The following is a 19,796-nucleotide window of genomic DNA, read 5'->3' on the forward strand; positions in this document are numbered from 1 at the left end:
CTCCTCCTCCCAGTAGCTACTGGAAATGCCTCCTAAACTTGGGGTCCGGTGCTATAATTTTAGGGCTTCTGTAATCATTTTAAAAGGTTTTTATTTTTTGCAAAGGGGGCCAATATTTGCAGAAACTATCCTAGCCTTGGGTGTTCAAGCCCCTGGACTATTAGATATGGGCAGCCCAGTTTCAGCTCCACTTGCAAGCGGCTGCAGGAAAGAATAGTATGAGCCGCATCAAAGCAGGGCAGGTGAAAGCCATCTCCTCTGCGCGGGGGAACGGTCCCAGATGCGCTTTCCCGCATCTGGAGTCGGAGCGGGCGCTCCAGTTTTGCGGGCGAGCTAATTGGGCGTTGATCGGCGGCCTGGGAACACAACGTGCCGTCGATCCGCGGAACTCCCTTCTCAGGGACGGGCAGCGAAGGCAGGGCTGAGACGAATGTCCTCCGGCTGGCGGCGTGGGCTGGGCTCGGCCGCTTTAGGAGAAGGCGCTGGCCATCTGGCAACATGTGCTACCCTGCTGCCCCCCCTCCCGGGCAGTGGTCCGGTGCCGCTTCCCCAGGGGCGCTGGGAGGGCCAGACTGGGGGGGGGGGGCGGCCTGCAGGGGAGTTCCTTTCACCCCACTGCAGAGGCGTGTCCAGCCGCGCCCTTGCAACGGCCCGGGCCTTGGGGCCAGCGTGGCCCCATTTTGCAGAGCCCCCTTGGGGAGGGGATGGTAGGGGGACTAGCCCGGCGGCGTGTCCGAGGCCGAGCCCCCGGAGAGAGCAGGCTTGGCTGGCTCCGTTTCTGGCCCCCGCAGGCGGTCTCCGGGTGCCAGGCGAGCCCAGAGCGTCCGCCCACCTGGGCCAGGTGTCAGGTTGCGCCCATCCCACAAACATCGAGGCGGGGCCCGGCCAAGTTGCACGGCTGCCGCTCCTGCTCAGGTGCTGGAGGCGGCAGATCTGGCTCTGGCTGGCCGGGCGCCTCTTGCTGCTGCTGCTGCTGCTGCTGCTGCTGCTGTCCCTGCCCCGACGGCAGCCCCGCCGCAACTGCTCGTGCGGCGGCCTCGGCGAGCGGGGATCATGTGCAGCCCCGTGGAGCGGCGCCTGGCCGGGTTGCGGGAGCTGCTCTCGGCGCGGCCGGGCGAGGGGACGGCGGGCGACCCGGGACTGGAGGCGCTGCTCGACCTGCTGCTGTGCGTCCACCAGGAATGCAGCGGCGCCCCCCTGCGGCGGGAGCGGAACGTGCAGCAGTTCCTGGCCTGGGGTGAGTGAAGCGGCGACCAAGCGCCGCCCTGCAAGGCGCGCGAGCAAGAGGGCCTCTGCACATGTGTAGAGCGCTTGGCCTTCAGTTCCAAGCAATCTCTCCGCCGCGGGCGAGGCTGGGGGAAAGGCGGGGCCGCTGCGCGTGTTTAAAAACAGGAGACTCTCCTCCCCCCCCCCCCCCCCGAACTTAAGCCCAGATCGAGAAGTTAGGGAGGAGAGTTTCGGTCTATAAGTTAGTTCCAGTTATAGGATTACTAACTCTGGGTTGGGATTTTAGGCTGGACTTTGATGAGGGAACCTCAGTGGGGTGTGATCCCGGACTCTTTTTGAGGAAGGGTGGAATAAAAATCTAAACATAAGTAGATAATAAAAACATAATGCCACAGAGTTCACTCTCCAAAGCATCCGCTTTCTCTAGGGAGAACTGATCTCTTTTATCTGGTCGTCAGTTGTAATTCCAGGATATCTCCAGGCCCCAGCTGGAAGCTGGCAACCCTACAGAACATATGAAATCTTGAGTCCTTGTGTTAGTTGCAACTACTGCTGAACTTAGAACTGCTAAATGACCAAGCAAGACAGCTTTGGGATGTTGCAGTTAGATCTGAATCCAGTTGGGCATCAAGATGTTGCTATAAGCCTCTAAGATGCTGCTATACTCAAAAAAGTCTGTCTTACTCCCGGCCAACATGGCTTCCCTTGTGAAACCATCTGGCATGCTGTAGACCAGGGCAGCTAGAACATCCTTTTCCCCAAGAACATGTGGTACAAAAAAACTGGTGGGGGTGCTCTCCATACAGTAGCCCAGGTGCTGAATTCATTGATCTGGCCCCACAGCAGTGGGTCTTAGAATGACTGGGCTGCTTCAAGAATGTGTATGCTTTCTGAGTGAGACAGAACTCTTCTGTGGGCACTTCCATTGTCTTCGTGTGTGCATGGTGGCAGAATAAACGTCAACCAGGCTGCTTTGAAGAGGTTTTCCAGGTGGTTTCCCTGAATCCCCGCTGCCTCCCTAAATGTCACCCTCCATGCTAAGGACCCTGGCTGTTTCTCTGCACAGAAGCGTTGGGGGTTTCCTCTGTGGTAGGAAACAAAATAAATCACCTTCCAGCTCTCCTTGTTCTGCCCCTTTGCATCACAGAGAGGGAGGGGAACTGAGTCATGGAGCAATGCCGATGTTAAATGCGAGGAGAATGTGGAAAAGCCAGGGAGGGACCTTCCCATTTCTCGATCGGCTGGCTTTGGTGTGGCTTTCCTATTGTGTTTTCACTGCCTGATAAAGAAGCCACTGGCTAAGAGGGGGAAGCCACAGTGTGTGTGATGTGTGACATTTTCAGCCAGCCACCCAATTCTGTGGCTTGTGGAGAACTATATTTACAGTCACCCTCAGCTGAAAGAACCACGTTTACTTCCATCTCAGGCCTGAGGCCTATACCTCAGGCAAGCATGGGGCTTATCTGTTCCTCTGGCAGGAGCTCTTTCAGAGTGGGACCCAGCTGCTTACCACAGGCCTCAATAGTCAAGGGGCCTGTCCACTTTCCATAAACATAAGACAAGTGGCCACACAGGTGCTCAGAAGAGCTAGAGGTGACGTGTGAATGAGCCACTGGTGGCTCACGGTGAGAGTAAGAGAGACTTCAGTCACAGATCCTAAACATGACGCTTCATAGCCCTGAAGCGATGCACAGGGAGAAATTTGGGAATCTCCCTCCCCGCCACGTAAATGTAAAGGAATTCTACAAACCTACACATAATTATTTTTCACCTGTGTCTGTGTGTGTTGTGGGGGGGGGAGTGTGTGTCAGTTGCAGCTTCAGTGGTTGTCACAAAGGTGCAAGAACAGAGGTAGTCAAAGTGCGGCCCTCCAGATGTCCATGGACTACAATTACCATGAGCCTGTGCCAGCAAATGGAAGAGACCCCACCCAGCATGATCTTTGGGGGGCATGGGCTTATAGAGCTGTACAACTGAAACTGGAGAGTCAGAGGCCATCTTGTGTAACACCCCACGTCTGGGCTGTGTGGTATAGTGGTTAGAGTTTAGCAGCCCTGTGATGCCCACGTTCAAGTTCCCACTCTTCCATGAGAAACAGCCGGGTGACCTTGAACCATTCAGCCTCTCAGTTTAACCTACCTCACAGGGTTGTTGTAAAGATGAAAAGAAGGATGGGGGAGAACAGTGTTGTAAGCAGCTCTGGAGTGTCATTGGGGAGATAAGCAGGGTAGAAATATAAATAAATAAATAAATAAATAAATAAATAAATAAATAAATAAATAAATAAATAAATACCACTCAGCTCCCCCGCCTTCAATACAACCCAGACTGGCAAGAGATGCCTTCCAAAAATATGAGGCCTGTAGAGCTAGCAGTTTCTCTGGAAAGTGAGCCAAGCCATGTTCCACAGGGGAAAGTCACGGAAGCTGCCAGGTGGTTCTAGGATGTGGTGATGGGCAGGCTAGTTTGTGTTTTTGTAAAAGTTTTGCTGGGCTTTCGGGGTGCATCGTGCCTGGTTTCTCACAAGCTTTGTTGATATGAGCAGCAGGGATGTCGTCTTTGTGCCTGTTCAGCCCTTATCCTAACTGGCCTCTTTTGTGAGGCAGGGCCCTTGCCAATCTTTGGTAAACTTCATTCTGTTGCAAACGACTCCTTTGATGTCAGGGCAGGGTGATAAGGAAGTGATTAAGTGCTGTCACTTTCTCAGCGTCTGGAGAAGTGGATGCTGGAATATTGGTTTTTAGTTGCTTCATTTGCCTTTCTCCACAGTGGGGCCCTAAGGCTGCTTTCACCAGTCTCCTCTCCTATGTTTTATCTACACAACAACCCCGTGAGTTAGGCTAAGAGGGCGTGACTGGCCTCAGGCCCCTCAGTGAACTTCCATGGCATGGGTTTCCCAGATGTTTGTCCAACCCTCTCAGCCACTACTCCACTCTGGCCTGTATTTGAGATACAAACAAGCTCTTCTTAAGTTTGTTTTGAGATTTTCCGAGTTGAGCAATTTGCCAGTCTAGGCCACGTATGTTCCAGGGTCATCTAACACAGTAGTGGGCTGCCTGATTGCACCAGTTTCTATTAGAGGGATTTCCTGGTCAATTTTCCCTGGCCTACATTCAGGGCCGGTTTATCCATGCAGCATGTGCTATGGGTCCTGCACTTCCAAGGACCCCGCACAGTATCTTCCCCTCATGGATCAGGGCTGTTTCCTCCCCCCCTTCTCCTCTTTAAAGACATCTGGAGTGATACCCCTTTCCACTGTAGGGTGGCCCTCTGCCCCCAGTCTGCCTGCTTCTGATGTAGTTGTACTCTGGTAAAGGTAAAGGTATCCCCTGTGCAAGCACCGAGTCATGTCTGACCCTTGGGGTGATGCCCTCTAGTGTTTTCATGGCAGACTCAATACGGGGTGGTTTGCCAGTGCCTTCCCCAGTCATTACCTTTTACCTCCCAGCAAGCTGGGTACTCATTTTACCAACCTCGGAAGGATGGAAGGCTGAGTCAACCTTGAGCCAGCTGCTGGGATCGAACTCCAAGCCTCATGATCAGAGCTTCAGACAGCATGTCGGCTGCCTTACCACCCTGCGCCACAAGAGGCTCTGCTAGGGCCCCACAATTCAAATTGTGCTATGGGTCCCATGGAACCTTAGACCACTCCTGCCTACAGTTGGGTAGTCAGATCTCAGAAGCTAAGCAGGATCAGCCCTGGTTAGTATTTAGATGAAATACCAGGGGAGGCAGGCAATGGCACGTGGGGGGGGGGGAGGCAGGCAATGGCAAACCATCTCTGGATGTCTCTTGTCTTGAAACCCCTACAGCAAGAGTGGCCAAGCTGTGTCTCTCCAGATGTCCATGGACTACAATTACCAGGAGAGGCACAGTTTGGCCACCCCTGCCCTACAGGGTCACCATAAGTCAGCTGTAACTTGCCGGCAAAAAATAAATTTCCCAAGCCTGGATTTGTCTCCTTCACAGGTGCTAGAAGAACGGCAGCTCTTTTGAGGCGTCAGGGCCTCTCTGGTGAGCTTTGCAAGAGCAGCTGTAGCGGCAGCATCCGTTGCATCTTGACCGAGAAGGTCATGGGGCAAAACCACATCCAGACTGTTTCCCCTTTTCAGATATGCAAATTCTGTGAATGAATCCTTTTGAAGATTCAGCATCCCCTTTTTCTCAGTGAGAGCAGAGGTAAAATGCAAAGGAGACTGGAGCTTTTCCAAAGTTCATTCAGGTGAAATCTAGCAGAGTAGGGGGCAGAACATCCCTCTCCTGGTATTCTGGATGCACGCTGAGGACCTGCTTCCTTCTTGGAAGGCAGAAGACGAGGAAGAGGAAGAAGAAGAAGAGTTGGTTCTTATATGCCGCTATTCTCTACCCAAAGGAGTCTCAAAGCGGCTTCCAATCGCTTTCCCTTTCCTCTCCCCACAACAGACACCCTGTGAGGGAGGTGAGGCTGAGAGAGCCCTGATATTACTGAAGAAGAAGAATTGGTTCTTATATGCCGCTTTTCCCTACCCCAAGGAGTCTCAAAGCAGCTTACAGTCGCCTTCCCTTTCCTCTCCCCACAACAGACACCCTGTGAGGTGGGTGAGGCTGAGAGAGCCCTGCTATCACTGCCTGGTCAGAACAGCTTTATCAGTGCCATTGCAAACCAGGAGAATACTGGGACATCCTCCCAAGAGCTCATGCTTGGTCCTCTTTGCAGCGGAATGCACTCTGGTACAAAAGGAGCTGCTGTGGAAGGCACAGAAAGCGGGCACACCCTCCCAAATAAATTGTACAGGAATCCCTGGAGTCCTTAAGTCTGTTCATGGGAGCAAATAAACCTTGACCTCTCCAAGGGAAAGCAGATCAGGGAAGCGCAAATGGCCCTTTGATGGGGAAAGCTAATCCATGGGTCATTTTGCAGAGCTGTTTCCTTTCCTGACAGGGTGATCGGCCCGGATTCTTGGGACTCGTGTGGCAGTAGCTCAAGGGAGGCCCGAACAAATGCATACCGAGCACCAAGGAATTTGTAAACATCTGTCTTGCATTCATCCCACCCTTCCTCCAAGTAATTTTGTTTTATTCTCACAACAACCCTGTGAGGCATGCTGGACTGGTTGCAAAAGGGGTGGCCGTGTTAGTCTCTCGGGGCAAAATAAAGCAAAAACCCACCTTATAGATTTAAGAACCTTTATTCGATATTTGAAATGAGAGTGAGCCATCAGACGTCACCCAACGAGTTTCATGTCAGAGTGGAGATGGGCCTCTGGGTCTTCCTCCATACCGTTCTGACTGTTTTACTGCACCACCACTTCTCCTACTGTGACTGAAGGTTGCCTTGTGGATCCGACACGGGAAGGAGGTGTCCATGTACTGGAAATGCTTCCCCCCCCCCCCCACACACAGCCTTACCAGTCTAGCTTTTCACCCCGCCTTGGCACATACCTGGAAACCAGTCTCTGCATCCACTTCCCAGCATTTGGGTTGACTCAGAGCAATCCCCTAAAGAGCCTGTTCCTGTGATGAGAGCACGCCATGTCATTTCTTCCACGCCGAAATGCAGTCTCCTTGTACGGAAATGCAACGTGGGGATTTGCCCTTCACATGTGTGGGAGCTGATGGACTTGTTTTGAAGGAAGGACTCCGGGAAGGGGAGGGAATGACATGGTGAGGCGATGCTACATTTGGGCCTGTGCAGGTGGATGATGGTATGTGCTCAGCAGAGGGTGATCTGCCAGGGAGGTTCCAGAAATCGTCGGCTACCCTGTTCCTCACTGTGATTTAGATCTTACATGATGGTTATCTATCCAGGCCAGGCCAGCTTTCCTTGGAGTCCCTCACAGGCTGTGAGGGTTCTAGGGGGTGGCAGGTTACAGTGGATGAGCGATAGAGATGTGAGTGTCCTGCATAGTGCAGGGGGTTGGACTAGATGACCCAGGAGGTCCCTTCCGACTCTATGATTCTACGAGGGTTCTGTCCTTCTGATCCTGTGGAGGAGACATGTAATGGTTGGCAGAGCTAAGAAAACACACAATAGGTCAATGTCCATCTCCTAGGAGTCTAAAAGGCACCACCTCTGAATTAGTTCTGACTTAACAGCAGGAGAACACATGGAGGCAGGAAACTGCCTTAGATTGAGTCAGGCCATCTGTCCATCAAAGTCAGTATCGCCAACTCAGACCGGTAGCAGCTCTCTGGGGACCTCAGGCAGAGGCCTTCCACATTGTCTACTGCCAGAGCTTTTCATTAGAAATGACAGGGATTGAACCTGGGGCCTTCTGCATGCCAAGCAGATGCTCTACCAGAGAACCATGGTTCTAGGTTTTGGGGGGCTTTGGGCAAACTGGGAACATCGCAAGTAGAGCACTTGCCAGCAGATGCGCAAGGAAGTGCACACAGACAGATGACGGAGGAGGTGTTTTTGGAAGGAGTCTGACGCCGTGACCTCCAACTGCTGCCCCACATAAAGGTATGCTGAAACCAGCTCTGGTCTGAGAACCTACATGGAGTCTCACAGTGCTAATGAGACACTTTTCATTCGGAATGGCCAAGTATGACCAAGTATGAAAGACACAGGTGTCCCAACCTCCCTCTAAGTGGCTTTTCCTCCAATGAAGGAGTCAAGTTCAGGGTAGCCTCCTGGGACTGGAGGAGGACTTCCACCTTGAGCCGATAGGAAAGGGAATGAGTGAATAAACTTTGCTTGATCGTGTGGTAGAGCTTGTGAACATCTGCATTATACTGGACCCTGTTTCACATACAGCCATTTGAAAACTTTCATGGAATCTGCTGCTGGCAGAGGGAGTTCCACAGATCAGCCTGACAACTTGGTGTTGTCAGGGTAGAGAGGTTGAGCAGGCTGTCATCTCTCACCAGCCACAGCCCACCAAAGGGAATGAGACAGATTTCACGGAGGAGTGGTCCAACAAAGGCTACCAGCCATGGTGACTAAAGAGAACCTCCATATTCAGAGGCAGGGAGCCTCAGAATCCTGGGTGGTGTCATCAGGAAAGGCCTTGGCCTCTGCCATGGTTGCTAGCCTTCCAGAGCAACTGATGGATTACTGTGTGAAACAGGATGCTGGACCAGATGGACCGCTGGTCAGATCCAACAGGGCTCTTCTTATAAGAGAGTCCAAGAGGAAAAGGGAGTTCTTTGGCCCTTGGGACTTTTGTATATATGCCTCTCTCTATAGGAGTCCTGGAGTTTGAGGTTTGCTTCCCTGATCCACCTTTCCAGTTAGGGGCAGAAAATGCTGTTGCATCGGAACTTGCTTATCCTGTAGGGATTTCAAGGCTCAAGGTCATGAATCACAAAGTTGGAAGGGGCCATGCAGGCCATCTAGTCCAACCCCCTGCTCAACGCAGGATCAGCCTAAAGCATGCAATTTGGCTTGCTGTTACCTGCCTCTGCAGAATTTCCTTGATGGGCCGCTCTCCAAGATCTGGCCTTCCAGGTGCGGACAACTATTCCAGCTAGTCATTTATAAACAGTTCCCTCTTGGGCACCTGAGCTGCTAGGTAACCTCATCACCTGGTGAGTGCTGGGACTAGGCAGCCACGAGTCTGATTATTGTTCCCCAATGCAACATTCTTGATGGGCAAATTGGGGCAAATTCTGTAACTACCAGAGTGGAGACGTTTAACCCAAGGTAAACTCTTTCCCTCTTCTCCATGCCTCGTTTCCAGTTTGGCTAAGTTTGGTCTTGGTTTTTTTTTTTTTTTGTTTCAAGTGTTTCTAGGGAATTCATGAATGCCTTGCAGTGTATTGCAGCCTCTCAGGGGTGACCAAACTGTGGCTCTCCAGATGTCCATGGACTACAATTCCCATGAGCCCCTGTGCTGCCACCTTAGGCTGAGCCACAGTTTGGCCACCCTGGATGGAATGCATCTTCGTAATCGAAAAGCTAGCAATCATCTGTCTGCTTGTCAGCCAATGTGATATAGTAATTAGGGCATCAGTCTAGGCTCTAGGAAGCACAGGTTTGAATCCTCGCTGTGCTGTGGAAATGTGCTGCATGACCTTGGGCCAGTTATAGATGCTCTGCTCTGCTGAACCTATCTTGTGCAGTTGTTGCCAAGGGGGTATAATGGAGGGAACGGGAGTGATCATGGAATATTCATAAACATTCCAATTGTACATAACATTCCAATTGTCAATCATAGAACATTGGCCAGCCCGTGAGCTGAGCGGGAATGAAAGTCTTGAACTTTGAATGGGAAGGTTCACAGGGCCTTGGGAGAAGGGAGTCCATGGCTCAGTGAGGTTCAGTCTCCAGCAGCTGCAGGTAGACAGCAGCTGCAGGTCGACAGGTAGGATGATGTGATCGTTTCCTAATGGGGATCCTGGCCAGTCACTGCTAGTCAGAGTAGGCAGTCCTGACCTTGGTCGACCAAGGATCTGACTCCATGTAAGGCAGTTTCATGTGCATGGCAGTGCTCTGGTGACTCAAGAACTGCGAGGCAGAGAGACCAAAGGTGGTTTGAGGTGGGTGCTGAATTCTATGCACAGGTTTGAGCTAAGCACCAAAGGTTTGTGTCCAGGTCTTTAAAATATGAGGTGGCTGCTTCTTCTTGTGTTGCCTTATTAAGAAGGAGCAAGACAGCCCAGCTTCTGTGTTCCTTCCTGGGTGTTGCAAGGGACCTTGAAATTGCCTATCTTCCAAGGGGTCCCAAGTTTACCTATCTGAATCTTCCAGTTGTAGAAAAAAATTAGCTTTAGTTCTGGAGAAAAAATATATGATGTAACTTACCACCCAACCCCTTCCCCTGTGGCTCCGTCTTACCACGTGAGTTACGCTCCCCAACCAGACAAGACCTGTTCTTCAGGTCTGGGTGCTGGGTGGGTGTGTCCTTGATCTTGCAGTGTAGATATTTCTCTGGGATCTGGACTCTCCTTGGTTGGTGGCTGGCTGGAAATTGAGAAAAGATGTGCCCTGGATCGGAGGGAGAAGCAGAAAGCCCAGAGTTCATCTGAGGACTCCTTGCAGGAGGAGCCGATGGGATGTACTCAGAGTGCGAACGGCCGAATTATTGTTATTTTTTGGAGTGTGCAAACAGGTTTGAAATAAATGCAGGAAAAAAAACTAATTTTAGGGTTGTACTTTGGAAAAAATCACAAACACTGGACTGAGTTCCATGACAGTGAAGCGTTGCTAGCTTGTATCACATGAAGCCACCTTAGGCTGAGTTCGACCCTTGGTCTAACAATGTCAGTATTGTCCTGTCTGACCAGTTGTGGCCCTCCAGCATCTCAGGGGCTTTCATGTCATCTGCTGTCTGATCGTTTTAACTGGAGGTGCCACCGATTGAACTTGGGTGCTTCCTCACACAAAGCAAAATGCCCTACCACTGAGCAAAGGGCCTTCCCAAATGGCCAGTGGGGTTTGGGGAAGAATTCCAGCATCTGGGACATTGAAATGTGAGTGTTGTTCCTCTACTCAAATGGGATGCTTGTGGCTGTTGGGAAGAAGGTGGTGTTACATAGCCTTTGTGCTCCGGAGCCATGACAGAGCCTGTGTTCTTCTACATGAGCCTAGGGACTGCACAAGGCCCGCTGAGCATTCCCAGCCGGATCACATGACACCGTCAGCCATCTTGCCTCCTCCACCAGGAGCAGGCGAGCTGTTTAACTTCCTGGTGGGCTGTTGAATTGCAAGGCCTTTGGAGGCCGGAAGCAAGCAGAGACGAGCCCCTTCTCCGGCACTGCTGGAATAGCTTGGCTGACGCCCTTTGGCAGGAGAAATTCTTACGCAGTTCCTGTGCCATTGTTTTAGCCTTTGCACTTTGCCTAGAGCAGGGGTGGCCAAACCTTGGCTGTCCAGATGTCCATGGACTACAATTCCCATGAGCCTAGAGGCTCATGGGAATTGTAGTCCATGGACATCCAGACAACCACGGTTTGGCCACCCCTGGCCTAGAGTCTCAGGAAGGAGGACTGTAAATAAAACAAGCAAGCTAGGGGGCATCAATTCCCCCATTGGCTTCTCCCCCACAGCCCCCTGGAGGAGAAAAGCGACTGCTTAGGGGGGTGGACTCTACGGCATTATGCCTTGCTGAGGGTCCTTCCCTCCCCAGTCCGAACCTTCCTGGGCTCCACCCCATTCTCTGACCCAGAGCTGGCAGCCTTAGGTGTCAGTGTGACCCCAGGCCCTAAATACCGCCTCAGCTCCCTCTCCCTGTTCCAGTCTCCACCTCCCCACCCCAAGATACTCCTTCCTGCGACACTTTCCCCCTCCCCTTGCTGAACTTTGCCGCTGCTGCCTTGGCTCATGACCGAGGGAGAAGGAATGGCTAAAAGTGTTTGTTGTTCCTATCGTCAAGGTAACTTGGCAAGGCGAGGGAACCCGGCAGGTAGGGTTTGGATTCCGGCCTGCCTGTTGATTTCTGGAGGGCTCTTCTGTCAGAGGGGAAACGTTAAAAGAAACAGCACGCCCAACATAGCCCCTGCAGGAGGAGTTGGCCTGCGCTCGGCTCTCCGAACACATCGTTGACCTTGCAGGTTGTGGAGAGCACTTATCGGGAAGCCGTGCCGAAACAATCCGTACCCATGCCAAGAAAAGCCGGTTTCTGCCGCAAGAATAACTGAGCGGGGTTGAATTTGCACGTGGATCTATTTCTGCTAGTCCCTTTCAGGGAAGCAAAGATCCGACTTCTTTGGCAGGAAGAAAAGCAAAGATTCTGTGAGCCCAGCATGAAGCATGTTTTGTCTGAAAGGAAGCCCTGCTTGGTTCAAGGGGATTTCTCCCCCTGGTATTGTCCCCAGAAGTCCCAGCTCTACTTTGGCATGATTCCCCCCTCCCCCGACACACACATGTTGGTGGTTGACTGTTCTGAACATGAATCTGAAGAATTGGCAAGCTAGCTTGCTGGGGTACATTCTGCCCGTGTGTTCTCCTACATGCTCTTGACAACATGGATCCTGCTTCTAGGGTTCAATTCCCTTTTCATGGCTGGCCTGGGGCACGTTCTATGGAAATGTTCTCCTGGGAGAGATGTGCCCAGTGCCCTCCAAAGCCATGAGGGTGATGAGGTGTCAGAGGCTGTGGGGCAGGAGAGGGCAGTCACCCATGGGATGGGGTTACCCAGCTGTGTCCCCACCTTGCTTAGAATCATAGAATTGGAAGGGACCTCATGGGTCATCTAGTCCAACCCCCTGCACTGTGCAGGACACTCACAACCCTATCGCTCATCCACTGTAACCTGCTACCCCCTTGAACCTTTACAGAATCAGCCTCTCCATCAGATGGCTATTCAGCGTCTGTTTAAATATGTCCAAAGATGGAGAATCCACCACCTCTCGAGGAAGCCTGTTCCACTGAGGAACCGCTCTAACTGTCAGGAACTTCTTCCGGATGTTTAGATGGAATTTCTTCTTAATTAATTTCATCCCATGGGTTCTGGTCCGTCCCTCTGGGGCAAGAGAGAACAACTCTGCTCCATCCTCTATAGGGCAGTCTTTAAATACTTGAACATGGCTATCAGATCCCCTCTTAGGAATCTCCTCTCCAGGCTAAACAGACCAAGCTCCACCAACCTTTCCTCATATGTCTTGGTCTCCAAACCCATCACCATCTTTGTTGCCCTCCTCTGGATACGCTCCAGTTTGTCTACATCTCTCTTCAACTGTGGTGCCCCAAACTGAACACAGTATGGGAAGAATGCAACCATGCTGGTTCCCCTGGGCATGTCTAGGCCAGACTGATTTTCCGCTGTGGGGATGTGATTGGAAATAGTTTGGAATAAAGGAAAGCTGCAGCAAGTTCACCAAAGGGACGTTCCTCTCAGCCAAAGGATTCCCAGTGGCCCGCTTGGTTGTTACAATCCAGCCCTTCCCAACTCTCTGTCCTCCTAGGCCAGATTCTGCCAATCCAGGCCAGAAGGCCAAACAAAGTGAGGTTCCTCTCCTGCTTTGTGAGCCGATGGCTGAAGCATGCTGGGAGAAGCTCCGGATTCCAGGGTTCTCTCCACAACAGGAGAAACCATGAGAAGAGCTCATCTCAGCAGATCCAGGAGCTCTCCATGCCAGGAGGAAGTTGTGTTACCGATCTAGCCCTGTGGGCCCCTTCCTGGCAAGAGTGAGGCAGAGTTGCCTGCATGCCTTTGTCTGCCAAGCTTGTGCCACAAGCTTTCTGCTGCCAGTCTTCCTCCTCCCTTGCCCCAGCAGCAGAGAAGGCTGCTTTGGGAAGAGTCGGCTGCCAGCCCTGCCCAGAGATAAAGCTTTCTGTGGGACTGGCATCTCTCTCTCTCTCTCTCTCTCTCTCTCTCTCTCTCTGTTTACCCCTTAGGTGCAATAGGCTTCCCCATCCATGCCCAAATACATGAACAAATGAAGATGCCTCGTACTGAACCAGACCCCTTGGTCAATCCAGGTTGATATTGTCTGCTCTGGCTGGCAGCAGCTTTCCGGCGTCTCAGACATCGATCTTGGTATTGTGTACTCTGACTGGCAGCAGTTCTTGGCCTCAGGAAGAGGTCTTTCAAATCATCTACTGCCTGGTCCTTTTACCTGGAGATGCTGGGAGTTGTACATGGGACCTTCTGCATGCTCAGCAGATATTCAACTACTGAGCCATGACCCTTTCAACAAACCCTGCTCTTTTGGAGGTGCTCCAAATAAGAACCATTTCAAGCTTGGACTTGTGCCCAGCTGGGTTTGGGAAGGCTAAGCAGTTTAATGTATCTGTCAGAGACATAATGTTTTGTATGAAGGGAAAAGTTGCACTTTGGACAGAGAATTGGTGGCTCTCCAGGGCTTCAGACAGAGGTATTTCACATCACCTACTGCGTGGTCCTTTCAGCTGGAGATTCCTGGGATTGAACCTGAGACCTTCTGCATGCAAAGCAGAGTCTCTTCCACTGAACCGCATCCCCTCCCAGCAAGGCAGCCTTTGCTCTGATGGAAGCATGGTGCTGGGGAAAGTAGCTCCTCTTATTGGCCAAGATAGTGCTGAGTTCTTTGATGGGAATAGGATGCACAATCTGTCCCAACCTTGAAATAGTTGTGCTGGAGAATTAGTTCTCCCAATCACAAGGACTAGCATCACCCACCATAATGGCCGAGGTGCATCAAGGCCATAGGAAAAGAGGCCTCCCTTGGGAAGATCACAACCCAGGGATGTTGGGCTTGTAGTTGGTCCTGGTTCCTAAGACGAGGGCTGTTTGTGTGGGTATTGTGAAGCGAGAAAGCTGCCACAGCTATAACAAGGGACTGTGGTTTTAGAGCCAAATGTGGCCCAGTGCAGAATCAAATATAGCTCTTAAAAAAATTAATTAACCACAGACTGCCAGAAGACTTTCAGAAATACTGGGACGAATATTTGAAATTTTTGTAAAATTGTATTTCTGTAACTCTATAACTTTTCTGAACTATTGCTTTAAAAATTACCAAAAAAATTAAATCTTTATCTTAAACTGCTTTGGAGGGTTAGGGGGAAAAATAGAATAACCCGTCTGTGAAGGGAATGGCAGATAAAATGAGTCTAAGGCTTCTTCAAGAAGCCTTGCAAAATGGGGCATGATAGAGGAAGCAGCTGCCAGTAATCCAGATGCAAACCATGTGCAGATTTATGCCGGTATACGGAAACAGTTGTGCATAACTGGGGCCTGGAAATCTCCTAGAATAATAATTGCTCTTCAGATAACGGAGATGGTTTCCCATGGAGAAAATGGCTACTTTGGAGGGTGGACTCTATAGCATTATATCCTGATCAGATTCCTTCCTCTGCCCCAGGGATGGCCAAACTGTGACTCTCCAAATGTCCATGGACTTCAATTCTGTTGAGCCCCAGCCAGCATGGGAATTGTAGTCCATGGACATCTGGAGAGACAGTTAGGCCACCCCTGCTCTACCCAAATCTCTCCCTCGCTAGACTCCAGCCCCCTGCCAAAATCTTCAAGAATTTCTCAACACAGAGTTGCCAACGCTGATTGCACAAGGTAGTCCTGTGTATGTTGATTATGCATTGTGAGACTGTGTGTGTGCCACTTCCCCAATAAAAAGCTCGCAACAAGCAATATTTTCAGTGGGTCAAATAGGATTGTGTGACAATTATCTCTAAACGTTCCACCTCTCCTCCAGGGCTCTGAACTAATCCTTGTGATTTAAGCCTCTTGGAACTCCAAATGATTGTCAGCCAATCAGATCCCATGGGACTTTTACTGGATGGGACGGGGTAAGAAGGCCATGAGGTGGGATTGTATTTTATGATGTTTTTAGGATATATTGCATTTTACGAAATATTTTATTGTGAACTGCCGCGAGCCAGCTTGCTGGGAATGGCGGTATATAAATTCAATTTTAAATATAAATAAAATAAAAGGCAAAGACACCTCAAAAAACAACTTTTGGATAGAGATTTTGTGGCTCTGGAAAAGAGCATCAGCCAAGCTTTTTAGTTCAGTGGTACCTTAAAGACAAAAAAAAAGTTTTCTTCAAGGTATAAGCTTTCATGTGCATGCACATTTCCTCAGATACAGTGAAAACATATAAGTGCAGTGTTCTTGCTGTATCTGACGATGCATGCACATGGAAGTTTATACCATGGATAAAACTTCGTTTATCTCCAAGGACTAGACTCCCAACTTTGTTCTGCTGCTTCAGAGCCACACAGCTACCCATTTGGATTTTTAGTTAGGGCTTGGGAGTCAGTTTAGGGAACAAAGCCTATTTTAATGGTACAAATAAACTTCCTGTTAAGGGCCTATCATTCCTAGCTGGTGTGTGTAGGAAAAAGCAGCCTTGAACTCACTGAGGTACCCTGTCCAGAGAAAGGGGAATAAAATCTTCCCTCGGGTTATTTACTTTAATAATGCAGAGCTGGCTTTCCTATATCTATTTAAGTTATCCATACATCATTTTGTCCCTGTTAAATATTTTATGTTAAATAAATCTTTGTTTGCCTTTATCTGTATCTTGTCTGTCAAGTCGAAAATGTAAGAATCGGGGATCTATATTCACCATAGTCTAGACCAGCGGTAGTCGACCTGTGGTCCTTCAGATGTTCAGGGACTACAATTCCCATCATCCCCTGCCAGCACTTGCATTTGCTGTCAGGGGCTCATGGGAATTGTAGTCCATGAACATCTGGAGGACCACAGGTTGACTACCCCTGGTCTAGCAGGTTTGTAATGAAGAGACTTTTAGGGGAGCACTCGGCTTACGTGCTACCGATCTTTATTTTGAAAATTGTGTGTCCCCCTTTTTACTTGATTGTGGGTGGCCTTTATAGGAGAGTCCTGAATGCGGAATTGGATATTCTTCAGTCTGAAGGCAATTGCCTGGGAGCCTCCGCCCACCTGTAGCTGCCGCAGCTCGCTCATCCTGGCAGTTTGCCGTTCTCATGCTCTGAATCTTTGGCTTTTAGTTTTAACAAAAACTGTACATCAACCAATGCATAAAAGGTTGCTGCTGATCCCTGAGTTTAGAGGGCTGGTGGAGGGGACTTTCCACCACACATTCACCCCTCCCTCCCAGTGCGGGTGCTGCTTACTGCTTCTGCAACGGGGTTATTTAATTATCTTCGTTGTTCCACTTTTTAATTGCCACAATTTGCTTTTCTTAATTGCACGCCTCCTGGTCTGTTGTCATTACGGCCCAAAGGAGGACTATTAAATAAACAAACCATGAGAAGGAGCAAAGAACTGTGACTGCTGGAAACCCTGTTTCGCTTTGCTCACGGGTCAGGCCATGAGGGCTAGCGACATGCCCTTTGGAAAGCAATGGAAAAGTAGATCCTAGTGGCTTGGCCCCCTACTGTAGGGAGAGGGTAGTTGTGCGGCACAAGCCCAGCGCTGCTTTTCTCGGGCCCTTGTCCTTGCTTTCTCCTTCCCTGGGCCTCCTGGAGGAGACAGGTGCCACAACAGGCGTGTGGCTGCCAAGTGAGGCATGATGGGGCACGCAGGGGTGACGCCCCGCTTGGGTGCAGAGAGGAGCAGGCGAACAAGTCTGATCACAGGGACTCTAAGCCTGTGATTGGGAGCCAGGTGAGGGGAGAGAGCAGCAGTTTTTCCACCTGCTTCCTTGTTTTGAGGTGGGGAGGAATGGGGCAACCAGGGCTTGATCCCTAGTGGTTAAAGCAAGGCAGTTGGAGAACCAGAGCCTTGGGGTTGTACTATGCTCAAAGATGCGGGGGTGGAAGTTGTTAGAGGTCCATGCATCTGTCACTCTCTGGATCAGGCCCGCTTGCATTTTGCTCTCTGTGGTGGTCCGATCCACTTAGTCCCGTAATAAAAAATTGATAATAACTCAGTCCTGGCCACGGATTCCGTCAGTCAGGTCCACAGCATGCACCTCTTCTACTTAGCCCCACTAGAAAGCAGAGTCCAGGCTTCTTTTCCTACTCCCCTCAGGGTGTGGGTGGCTGTCCCAGCAAGGTCCTAAAGCAGGCGGGGGGTTGTCCCTTTTCACTTGTCATGCCTGTCCAGGTGGATTGTCCATGGGGCTCTCCCAGGGTTGGTTTTTCATATATCTTAGGGGACTGCTAGGGAAAGGCGAGGAAAAATCCGCCCCCACAAATTCCTCATGCCTGTGGTTCATGGGATCCTACCCAGAATAACTGAAGAGCTTGTACATACATACACCCAATGCATGTTGGACTTGTTTTATACAGTTGGTTTCTCAGATAAAATCTGGGAATTGCCTGCACAGTCTGAGGCGTTGCAAACTGGATTGTCAGCATGTACAATGAATGAATGTTACGTCCCCCTTAAGGATGGCTAGTGGTATTGGAAAAAGACACGTACACGCCTATGCAAAAGGGAAATCTTTCATTATGAAAGCCCGTTCTCATCATTCTTCACACCGTAGCACAGGGGCTCCTTTTCTGAGCCTGTAGGCACCCTTAGAATGCTGACACAGGGTGGTGGGTGCAACCAGAAAATGGCTGTGCTTGCAGGAAGCCAGCCACAAAATGTCTGGAAGTGAGGTGATGAATTTATAGATGAATGGATTGTTTAAAAGTATTTTCTTGCGTACACACAGCTAATTTTCATTCACGCAACAAAGATTCCTTGTGCTGCCAAGTCATTTTTTAAAAAATCTGCATAGCCAATCAGAAGCCTTGCTGGGGAAAAGCCCTACTTGGTCCCGCCCACATCCTAAACGCAGGTGGTGGGTGAAGTCTGTAGTTCAGTCAGACACAGACCCCTGAGCTCCAAATAGCAATAAAACTTTATTGAACATGAACTGAACAGCAACAGGCGGAACAGCTAAGCCTTAAATATGCCCTCCTATCACACCCCAAGATACATCATTGGTGGTTAATGTATGCTTGTGATTGGTTCATAACGACCCTCAAATGATTGGTTACTTCATTCATATTAGCGAATCACAAGAGAGGGCCTAGAATCCGGACCTAGGCTTTAAGCACCATATTGGGAATTCCTGCTGTAATGTGGCAGAGCCTAGAATGGGGTGGATCAAGGCAAAGGGTAGTAAGGTTGATTCTCAGCCCATTTGAAGGATGGTTTGCCTACATTTTTTGGTGGATAATCCAACCCAAATACCTCAGGCTTAGTTCGATCTCATCAGATCTCAGAAGCTAAACAGGGTCAGCCTGGCTTGGGAAGCCCAGGGTTGCTATGGAGAGGAAGGCAATGACAAACCGTCTCTTGCCGTGAAAACCTTGTTGGCATTTCCCACGACCAACATTAGAGTACTGCACTGTTGCGATACTTGGTGTCTCACTTATGGGATCATGTTGCCTCCCGCAAGGGGGTTGCGTTATAAAGTTCCTCTCCATAAATATCCTGCTTTTCAATTCTCCTTTCACATGGAGAATTTTCTAATTTATTTTTTTGTTGCTTGCATCATTTATACTCTCTCCCCGGTGGGGGCACACTGTGGCTTACCTAGTTCACCTCTCCTCCATTTTATCCTTACAACAACCCTGTGAGGTAGATTAGACTGAGAGTGCCCAGGGTCACCCAGTGAGTTTCCATGTCACAGATGGGATTTCAGCCTTGGTCTTGTAGATTCTAGTTGGACACCAACTACCACATTACACTGGCTTTTATATAACTGACAGTTTTATCAATGATCCTTTAAAAATCACAATATTTAGAAACTAGGATGTTTGTTTGCTGATCTGAAAGATATCGTTCAAGAACTTCGTATTCCTTGCGTACTACAGGTGCTAAAACCTTGTATAGCCTAACCCTTACAGATATCAAGTCTGCTATATCTTTGTAGCTTATATTGTAGCTCTTAATCTAACATTAGATTTGTATCAGTCTTCAGGTGCAATTGGGGGCGACTTTTACCCCCTACTTATGTTAAACTGGCCTCTCTTTGTAACATTATTCATAACATGCATTAAAATATTTATATTACACACGCCCTTCTTTCTAGTGAATACAAAAGCCTCAGTTTAATGAATGCATCTGGCAAACTTGGGTTTTGACTCATGAAAGCATATGCAAGACTAAATTTTGTTAGTCTTTTTGGTGCCATTGGATTCAATTTGTTTATTCAATCAGTGGTCTTTCATGTACTCAGCCAGGAATCTAGGTGTGATTCTTGATGCCCCCTTACAATGGACACTCAGGTCCCTCAAGCAGGCCAGGTGGCATTGTTCCACCTATGCCAGGAAAGGC

The 19,796-nt window shown here is 49.8% G+C and overlaps 1 protein-coding gene across 1 annotated transcript in view; it reads left to right on the forward strand.

The window, feature by feature from the left end:
• The first annotated feature begins 888 nt into the window (after window positions 1–888).
• The window catches only part of CDC42BPG (CDC42 binding protein kinase gamma), a 61,875-nt gene continuing 42,967 nt past the window's right edge, over window positions 889–19,796 (forward strand). The window contains exon 1 of the mRNA XM_077327553.1: window positions 889–1,237. Within this exon, the coding sequence (XP_077183668.1) occupies window positions 1,054–1,237 (184 nt within the window). The 5' untranslated portion in view covers window positions 889–1,053. The remainder of the gene's footprint in view (window positions 1,238–19,796) is intronic.

This window comes from Paroedura picta, chromosome 1 (genome assembly GCF_049243985.1).
Source record: "Paroedura picta isolate Pp20150507F chromosome 1, Ppicta_v3.0, whole genome shotgun sequence".
Lineage (NCBI taxonomy): Eukaryota > Metazoa > Chordata > Lepidosauria > Squamata > Gekkonidae > Paroedura > Paroedura picta.